At 51.3% G+C, this 10469-nt stretch overlaps 1 protein-coding gene across 3 annotated transcripts in view; it reads right to left on the reverse strand.

Annotated features, from left to right (window-relative positions):
* Cep131 (centrosomal protein 131) overlaps positions 1 to 10469 on the reverse strand; it is a 25113-nt gene that overhangs the window by 9592 nt on the left and 5052 nt on the right. For all 3 annotated transcript variants that reach the window (XR_004113380.1, XM_031352818.1, XM_031352817.1), the window contains exons 3-8: positions 9876 to 9967; positions 5042 to 5156; positions 4667 to 4788; positions 3636 to 3749; positions 2024 to 2170; positions 155 to 272 (exon numbers count right to left, since the gene is read on the reverse strand). Coding sequence is in view for 2 of the 3 variants with exons in the window: in XM_031352818.1 (XP_031208678.1) it covers positions 155 to 272; positions 2024 to 2170; positions 3636 to 3749; positions 4667 to 4788; positions 5042 to 5156; positions 9876 to 9967 (708 nt within the window). In the remaining variant the exon portion in view is untranslated. The remainder of the gene's footprint in view (positions 1 to 154; positions 273 to 2023; positions 2171 to 3635; positions 3750 to 4666; positions 4789 to 5041; positions 5157 to 9875; positions 9968 to 10469) is intronic.

The raw sequence follows: 10469 nt of genomic DNA on the forward strand, positions 1-10469 counted from the left end.
TATCTCAAAAAAAAAAAACAAAAAACAAAAAACAAAAAACAAAAAAACAAAACAACAAAAAAGAAAAAGAATGGCACTTAATGCAGTCCCTGCTGTATGCACAGCAGCGGGGGAGACTCTGAGGAATCTATGCCCAGCCCACAATCAGACTGACCTCTCGCTTGGATGCCAGCAGGTGCTCGAGGCTTGCTGTTCCCGCTCGGCGCCTCTGGACCTGGCAGCGGTACCAGCGCTGGATGGTGACTGCAGCCTGGTTTACCTGATGGATGAACCTGTTCAGAGAACTAGATTCAGGACCAGAAAGGGTCCCCACATCCCTGTACCCCAGAACAAGAAGCTGTTAGTCAAGTGTCCAGATGGAAAGAGATGGTGGTGGCTGCACACGGCCCTTCTCACCAGGCTATGATGGGGAAGGCCAGCCCTTCTAGACTCCTTTAAAACTTAAACCCACCCTCCTAGAAAACAACCCAGGAAGGATGCAGGTGTCAGTGTAGAGCAGGCTTGGACAGCGTGTCCAGGCTGTAACAGGATGCTGTTTGAGAGCAAGACCAAGCCCCAGCACCCCACAGCCAGGAACACAACAGCACACGAGACAAACATGTCGGTGGTTGTGGCAGAAGAGGAGACCACACACACGGTGGGTATGCAGAAGGGTTGGGGGAACTTGAAATAGCCTAATTATTTTTAGTGTTACTTATTTGAGGATTGTTTGCTTTGTTTTGGAGATAGGGTCTCTCTATGTAGCCTTGGCTGTCCTAGAGTGCAATAGTCCAAACCAGGCTGGCCTTGAACTCAGAGATCCTCCTCCTCTGCTTCTCGAGGGCTGGGACTAAAGGTGTGTGACATCACACCCGGTCACTTATTTGTTTTTGAGCCAGAGTGTCACATGTTCCACTCTGGCCTCAAATTCACCATGTACTTGAGGATGGCCTAGAACTACTGGTTCTAGTAGTTGTTATTACCTCTATTACCCAAGCGCTGGGAACGTAAGCGTGTGCAACCACATACGTTTGGCAAGTGGGAACATTTTAAAACTAAACCCAGTGGGCTGGGGAGAGAGCTCAGTGTATATAGCTCTTGCTGAGTATATGCAAACCTCTGGGTCGCATCCCAGTACTGTAAGAAAGCAAGTAATAACTAAATAAAGCTGATTAAACCAAACCCCTCAACTCTGACTAGAAGGGCTATGCACAGATCGTTGCCAAGGGTAACGACAGAGGACCAAGTACCTCCAGCTGCCTGTCACTTGCCCTGGCTCTGCAGTGAGGCCCATCCAGAGGAGCACCAATGAGGCTCTGGGGAGCTGATGGCCTGGCCTTGCCTCCCAGCACCCTCCCTCCCACTGCCTACTTGCAGGACTCCTCCCCCATACTCCGCCTGGAGTCACAGGCCAGGTGGGTGGTCTGGATGGAAGTCCTGAGGCCACCTGGGAGCCCCCAATGCAGCTATTCACCTGCTAATGGGTCCTGGCAAGGAGCTAACATGGTAGCCACAGAGGGCCCTGCCGTTGCCCACCTCTGTAGCCTCAGAGGGCACTGTCAAGGACAGCCTCACACATGGTAACCACGGAAGGCCCCGCCTGTGCCCACCGCTGTAGCCCCACAGGCAGGTGTTTGTTCTCCTCAGTCTTTTATCTTCTTTCTGCTAAATGTGTTTTTAATCACCAGTTTCACAGAGGTATAATTACTGTGCTATAGAACCCTCCTGTTTGTGGCAGACAATTCAATGCTTTCTGAGGCAAATTTACAGGGTTGTGCATCCATAAGCACAATCCAATTCTAGAACATTCTCATCACCCTCAGAGAACAATCCCTTCAGTACCCTGGTTCCTGTCACGTCCCAAGCAACTACAGCCCCTTCCCCCCTGTATAACCATCTTGCCTTTGCACTTTAGACATGTGGCGTCTCAGCAAGTATGGGCTTCCCATTCATGTTGTCTAAAAACCAACTATTAGGTGAAAACTCTTATCATTACAGTCATAGGTTCCGAGCCCCTTGCCCCACAACCCCTGAGGAAAGTCACCTCTCGGCTTCCTCCTCAGTCACCTCCTTTCGCCTCAGCAAGCCTGTGGTGCCCCGAGCGGACTGACTGCCACTGGAGAAGTTCTTCCGCGGCTTCCCCAGGTCGCTGCCCTCACCGCCCTCACGAGCTGCTGCCTTCACAATATTGCTGAGGGGACAGAGAGAAGCCTAGCTGTGTCCACAGCTCCAGGCAAGGTCCCCAGCCCATCCCATGATTCCAAGCCTGGAGGAGGCCCATGAACCATGGTGCAAGGTTGACCTTTCACCTCCACCTTGCTGGCCCCCAGAACTACCTATACCCTCAAATCCCATTGGCTGGCACCTGTGTAAATGTCCTTTACATTTTATAAACAGAGAGAGGTTCTCAGTACAGAAGTCTAGAGCCAGACAGACTCTACAATTCTAAGAACCATGATTCTAAGTGAAGCCCCATCAGAGGTACAGGGCTTCAATTACCCAGCTGTGGTATGTGGTTCTGTATGTGCATAGGAGCTTCCTGCCAGGGCTCCTCCATGGGCAGAGACCTGAGCTTCCCTAGTTAGCTGTTTGTTCTCCCTAAGAGGCTGCCTTAGCCAAAAGCCCTGCCACAGGGTCAGCATCTTCACACTAACACACACACACACACACACACACACACACACACACACACACACACACCTACCTGGGGCCCTCCCCTGCCACGCACACTCGTCTACTCCAGTCACATCCATAATATCGGGGATAAAATCCTGATAAAGGATAAGAGGCAATAAGGCCCCAAAAGGGGTTCTGTGCCTCCTGGATTTCAGACTAGTCGCTGGTATCCCCTAACTCAGATTAGTCTTTCCAATCATCAACACGGCCTCATAATTAGCCATAAAGGTACCCCAAGTAATGATTTGTAAATGGTTAAGATTGGGCATTGTCTCCTGGCCGACACAATGTTTCCAACTATCCTAGTTTAATGTTTTAAGTACTAGAGAGTAATTGAAAGGTTTCTCTCACTCTAAGACATTAGCTGAAAGTGTTAGGTCGAGATTCCCCTCTGCCTGCCTCCAGCAAGAACCAGAAAATTAGCATAAGAATACCTCAACAGGGAGGGCTCCACCCCTCTTCCTCCTGTTTCACACCTAGCTACCAGACCCTGCTGACCTCGGTGTGGGGGGTCGCTTGCCTACGTGACTTGAGTCTAGCAGAAGGACTGAGAGAAGAAAGACTTGGACTCACATGCAGGACTAGCACTAGAACTTAGATGGGCTAGGACTCAGATTCATGTATCTCTCGCAGTCCCCCGGGCCCAAGTGTTCTGGGCCCTGGGGATGCAGCACCAGTTCAGAGGAGATAGCTGCTGCTTTAGACCCAGTATGTTTCAGGTAGCCTCAGATGTACCTCAACTGTTGAGCTGCCAGATTTTTCATTTCTCTTTTGCAATGATTGTAAAAGCCTCATGTCATTTTTAAAGAAATACACTCAGACCTTACACCACTCGTGTCTAGTCTGTTTTTCAAAGCCGAATCCCGTGCACACCTGGCCAGAACCCCTCGTCCTGCGGAACAAGGGACCCCGTAAGAAATCCCAGTCTGCGACACTCCCCCAGGCCATATGCTTCCTGTATGCATGCAAGCAGGCCTTACTTGAGGGAGGGGGCTGTCTGGTTGGAGCTCTTGGGGGGCGACACCTTCTTCGAGGAGGCATAGTGGTTATGCACCATGGTGGTGACACAGTTGCCCACAGCTCCTTTGTTGCTCCTGTCAGAGAGACCAGGAAGGAGAGGAGGTTGGAGGAGGCAATCAATCAGGTTTGGTTTGTGGCACATGCTGCTGTATAAACTCTCAGTGCATACTATGTCAATGACCAAGCACATCTGGGAGCCTATGGCCTACACCCCAGCAGCCAACAGTCCTTTCCTGCACCCAGAGTGGATGGTGTCTCCTAACCCCCAAGGTTGAGGGGTGCACTTGTGCTTTGAAAATGGCTCAGAGTGTGCTTCTCCTGGTTAATCAGTGATGCCACAGCACTAGCACCTGCCATGTTGGTCACTGCTCTCCCTCCGACGTGCTTTGGTCTGTCATGTCCCTGGTGAGCCTGACCCCAAGAGTGACAAGCACAGCTCTGACACAGGCTCACCCTTGGCAGGCAGGTTGGGAGCCCCAAAGGTAACACCTCCCAAATAAGCCTTCCAAATTAGAGACAGCTGGCCCCGAGGAACCTCCTGGACCTGACCTTTCTGGAAAGCACAGCTGGGTGACTAAGGCTTCTGGAAAAAGGCTCCTCCAAAGGAGAAGAGCCTTCGGGAGGCCAGGCCGAGCCTGCTGCTGCCTAACAGTGGCCACAGGCCGAGCACTGCTGCTGCCTAACAGTGGCCACAGGCCGAGCACTGCTGCTGCCTAACAGTGGCCACAGGCCGAGCACTGCTGCTGTCTAACAGTGGCCACAGGCCGAGCACTGCTGCTGTCTAACAGTGGCCACAGGCCGAGCACTGCTGCTGTCTAAACAGTGGCCACAGGTTCCTTTTGTGCAAGCTACCACCTTACAGGCTCTTCCTTTGGCTGAGGAGAAAGCTATTCGTTTGGTCACCGATTTCCCCATTCAGTACGAAATAGCTTGATCCAGCTACATGGAAGACGAAGTATTCTTGGGCTGGGTATGTGTGGTAGAATGATACCTGTTGTTAGCAGTGAAGCTGGGTGCCAGGGAACACTCCTTCCTTCGTGGGCCCAAGGCACAGTCGAGGCTGCTGGGACCCTGAGCACTGGCTGGCAAAGCCAAGCCCCTAGGCCGGTCATCCTGTGGATCACATGGATACTTCTCAGCTGGGACACTAGGAGCAGAGCCCAATACCAAGAGCAGGCCCTTATGTGTCATGAGGCCCAGATGCTATCCCCAAGGGATCAGTGTTTGGACCAAAGCTCATCGAGCCCAGGACACACCCTCCCTGCCACAGCTGCCTCTCTGCAGAGGCAGGAAGGATGTGGAAGGAACCTGATGGTGATTCTGGCAGGATCTCAGGGACTCATGGCTGCTTCCTGCCTCCCCTTACCAGGACGTTCCACGTGGCTCCCTTCTCGCTGGACACCTTGCTAAGACTGGCCACCCTTCTTCTCCCACTGGTACTGCCCTCAAAGAGCATCAGGAAGTCGGTGGGCTCTGCTGGCCTGTGTCAGAGAGAGGAACGCACACAAAGTCAAGGGTTAGGGGTGCCAGGAAGGAAGACAGGCATGTGTCCTACAGAAGGCAAGAGGGCGTGATTCCAGGACAGGAGGCTGGAGAGTTGGCACAGGATGAGGGCACGTGCTGTTTGGGCACAGGACCTTTTGGTTTCCTGCACCTACACAGAGGCTCACAACCCTAGGTAACTCCATTTTTAGAGGATCTGACACCTTCTTCCGGCCTGAGAGTAGCAGGTACATGTATGGTGCATATAAATGTATAGAAGCAAACATTATATACATAAAAAAAATGTTTCTTAACCCTAACATACATTCATACCTGGCAGAGATGCCTCAGTGGACAAGGTCTGGAAGTCTGGGTAGCTATAATGAGCCTGAGGATCAGAAGCCTTAGGACATGTGGCTACCAGTTACTGCCATTACTCTCATTCCCCCCTATACACAAAGAGTCACACAGCAGTCGGCTCAAAAAAGTCGGAGGCAACAAGGAAGATCAGCTAGATGGCAGGAACTCCCCCAGGGGCCATGGACATACTATGCCCAAGGTCTGAACCTGATGGAATGAAAGGGCATGGAGCAACGCCCCGTGTGAGGCACAAAGCTCTGGAGGCGAGTAGACTGTGCACAGGGCAATGAGGCCCAGCATCATACCCGAGTGAAGACTGTGCACAGAGCGATGAGGCCCAGCATCATACCTGAGTGAAGACTGCACAGAGCGATGAGGCACAGCATCATACCCGAATGAAGCAATGCCACACAATGAGCCTTGAAAGCATCACCTCAGCGGAAGGGCCACATACAGGAGGCCACACGGCATCTCATTCTCATTATAAGAAATGTCCAGAGCAGGCAGATAGATCCACAGGGACAAAATGCAGACTGGTAGAGGACACAGTGAGCCTTAGTAGCTATGGGGTGAAGGATGCTCTAGACAGGGCCATGATGCTGGCTGCACTCAGAATATCAAGTGGGCCAAGATCTGGCTCAGCGCAGAGTGCTTGCCTAGTGTGTGCATGGCACTGGGTTCCATCTCCAGCACCAACAAATAAGCATATATCTGAGGTGCTCTTGAGATGTGGGTTGTATGGTACACGAATTGTAGGTCAGCAAAGTTGGCATCCCTGGCTCTGGACTGCCATTTCCACACTAGGGAAAAAGGAGGGCGAGGGACCATCAGTTCCTAGATGTCTCTTCTCAGCCCAGATGTACCCCTGGCAAGACTGCCACACTGACAGACTCCACACCTGTTACAGGCTTCAGCCATCACCCCTAACAAAGGCCAAGACACAGTGTTGGAGGGGTGGGCTCAGTCCACCTAAACATGGAAGGCAAGGAAGTCGAAGGGAAAGGATTTGTCCTGATTCACAGACGGTAAAGAAGCTAGACACAATGCAGTGCTAAAATCCAGAAAGATAACCAGGCCAGGGTCAACACTAAAACCCATCAGAAATGGGGATGAAGACCCAGCATGCAACGGCAGGGACTGAGAGGTCTCGGACAACCTAGCAAGAAATATGCAAGACTCTCACGGATACTAGGGTTGGTGGAAGTTAGCAGAGCTTATGAAAGAGTCACAAAGAAAGAAGGACCAGAGAGAGGGCCCACAGCACTGACGAGCTCTCCTCTGGCAAGCGTCATCCCTGCATGGCTTTGGAAAGACAGGAGACAGCTTGGGGCCAGCACAGTAAGATACAGGAGCAGAAGACAAGAAGTGAGGCCCTTCCAGGGCCACAGCACCGCATGAAGTCAGAATGTCTTGGGTGAATCTGAAATGTCCCTTAAGCATTCAGTCCCTAGCTTGTGGAGCCTTTAGGAAGTGGGGTCTGGGTGACAGAAGTGTGTGAGTAGGGTAGGCTTTCCAGGCTACACTTCTGGTTTAGCATGCTCCTCCCCACTCCTTGTTGGCCCCAATGCAAGAAGTTGCCACGAGCTCCGGTGATAGTCATACAGTGTAGCAACAAATCTGGCTACATTTTGTAAGAGTCCTGAAATTTAGGTGAGGCTGAATTCAAAAGCAACAGACCAGTTTATCTGGCAGGACATCTAAGCTAAGACTCTTAGTCAGATTTCATTGAAAACCAAGGAAAAAAACTCAGGAGCAGGATTTTTTTTTCTGGTTTTTCAAGACACAGAGTTTCTCTGTGTGGCCCTGGCTGTCCTGGAACTCACTCTGTAGACCAGGCTGGTCTCCAACTCAGAAATCCACCTGCCTCTGCCTCCCAAGTGCTGGGATTAAAGGTGTGCGCCACCACCGCCTGCCTAGGAGCAGGATTTTAAAGGCTTGTAGTAGGTAGAAGGAGAGGGCAGCCTGATGAGAAAGGCACACAAAGCAGCTACAGCTGGAAGAGGACACACATTTTTTGCACTTGGACAATAGGAAAAGTTCCTTGAAGGCAGACCCCACTATCAAAGGCTCCGGGATGTAAAATTGAAAGCAAGACGCTCATAGGGGTTGAAGAGGCAGCTCAGCTGTTACCTGCACTGGCTGCTCTTGTAGAGGACCCAAGCTGGGTTCCCAGCACCCAGGTGACAGTTCACAATAGGCCTGCAAGAGTCTCAGGGATGCCATGCTCTAAAACAACTGGCAAGGGAACCATTGTCCTGCTATAGCTGCCGAGGCACCACTGTAGCTTGCACAGTGGCTCAGCCGTGCCCAGATACACCGTGGGCTGGCAGGACTCGGTGCTGGCACTATCACAGCATGCAGACTGCAAGAGTTATCACGGGGTCCGTCGGGGAGGCTGCGAGTAGTAAGGCTACATGGGACACCCGAGCAAGCAATGCAGGAAGCTGTCAAGGGGACTCCAGAATGTGCACGGGGGAACCAAGCCTTTTGGAGCCCAGCTAACTGTTACAGACTACTGAGCTTTTAAGTTGGACCAAGAGCATTTTCTATTATAACATGGTCAGGAGCATATAAGGATGAGGAATGGGAGGCTGTGACTTCAGAGTGACATATGTGGTACCAGGCTGATAAGAGGTGGAGCTGTGCTGGGTTTGTTAGCTAAACAAGATCTAGAATCATCAAGGAACTGGCCTCTAAGCATGACATTATGGTCCGTTAATTTGAGGTGGGAAGACATGCCCACTCTTTCTTCCCCATGTGGCCAACGCCAGTTCTTGATTGGTTGGGATCCTGGACTGCACACATGGAGAAAGGCAGCTGAGAAGGTCACATCCGTTGTCCTCCTCCATTGCAGAGGTGACCAGCTGCTTCCAGCTCCTGCTCTGTTGACTTCATTGAGTGACAGACTGCACCGTGATTCAGAAGGAGCAAGTTCTTCTCCAGATGGCTCCTGTCAGGGTACTTTATCAGAGCCAACCGGAAAGAACTAAGACATTCAACTGCTAACAGAACTAGGCCTGCTCTCCCACAGCCAGAGAAGTGTAGGTACGTCTGCAAAGGGTTTCCTGGATGTCATTAATAAGCATAACTACACTATGCAAGTGCATGTGTGTACGTGCACACATGCACACACACACAGACACATACACACACACTACACACACAGACACACATACACAAACACACACACAAACACATATACACACATACACACACATACACTACACACACAGACACATACTACACACACAGACACACACATACACACAAACACAAACACACACACAGACACATACACATACAGACACATACACACACACACAGACACATACACATAACATACACACATATACCACACACACATATACACACTACACACACACACACCACACACACATACCACACACACAGACACATACACATACAGACACATACACACACACAGACACATACACATAACATACACACATACACCACACACACATATACACACCACACACACATACACACACACACACCACACACACATACCACACACACAGACACGCACTACACACACAGACACACATCCACACATACAAAGACCCACACACAAATACACACACACACTATACACACACAGACACATACGAACAAACATGCATGCACACATGCACCATGCCACACAGTCACACACACACACACACACAAAGATGCACACATACCACACCACACCACACACGCATGCACTACATCACACGGACACACACATGTGCACGCATGCACACTATATGCACCAAGCCCACAACCACACACCTGTACACCCATAATACACAGCATCCATATCACACAAACAACCACAAACTACGAATACTCCATAATACATGCCACCCATGAAGCATACCCCACAAATCCATATGCCACAGACATGTGCATCCCATATACGCCTAATGTCCGGCATCGTCACACATGTATACCACACACCAGACATGTGCATGTGCGCTCCGCATACACCTGATGTCCAGCACCGTCACACATGTATACCACACACCAGACATGTGCATGTGCGCCCCGCATACACCTGATGTCTAGCACTGTCTCACATGCAAACCCCAAGGACATCCTGCATTTTCAGCCACCAGCAGTTTGGCAGAGTACACATCTGGAGAGTATGGCGTGCTATCTCAGCTGCTACATCCCGGCAGGAGTGTGGCCCCTATTTTCCCAGGGGAGGGGCCACCAGATCCCCCTGCCCAGCAGAGATCACAATGGACAGAGCTGCAGGAAGGGCTAGGGAGGAAGGAGAAGGGTGGCTGGAGTTACCTGATGGAACAAGAGCACCTCAAGAGGTCGAGGGGACCAGGAGTCACAGAAGTTACCTGGAGCCGGTCCATGACTGGTTGACCTGTGTAGTGCTGTTAGATCTTCGAAGATTGTTGATAGCTCGGGGGCCTCCAGGCCCAGTGGCTTCCTGCAGAGGGGAAAAAAGAGCCTGCCTAGCAGAGAAGGACTCAGACTGGTGCCAGGCTGCTCAGCACCAGGCCAGGCCTTAGAGAAATCACTGGGAAACAGTGTTCTGGGTTCCAAACAAGCTGGCAGGCTCTTGGTGGTGCATGGACAGTTAAGGAGGTGGCCACAGGACAGGATGGCCCAGACATCAGTGGGTGTGGAGGGCAGGGCCTGGCTCTGGGAATCTAGGTGTATTGTACAGAGTGGGGAGCCCTTGAGGGTCCAGCGAGGAACAGCTCGCTCTGCCACTGTGGTCATCAACAGTGGACCTAGTGTTCTCAGGCGGTGGATGCAACACATTGCAGGGAACAGGAGAGGAAGCAGACATAGTGGAGCATGGGTCACCTGCAGACCAGGAGCAGTGGCTCTGTACCTTAGCAGCAGGCTCGCTCGCCTCTCCCTTCGTTGGCCCTCCGTACTTTAAACAGTGGCACATCTGACCTATTCTTTTTTTTTTTTTTTTT

This window comes from Mastomys coucha, unplaced genomic scaffold (assembly GCF_008632895.1).
Source record: "Mastomys coucha isolate ucsf_1 unplaced genomic scaffold, UCSF_Mcou_1 pScaffold5, whole genome shotgun sequence".
Lineage (NCBI taxonomy): Eukaryota > Metazoa > Chordata > Mammalia > Rodentia > Muridae > Mastomys > Mastomys coucha.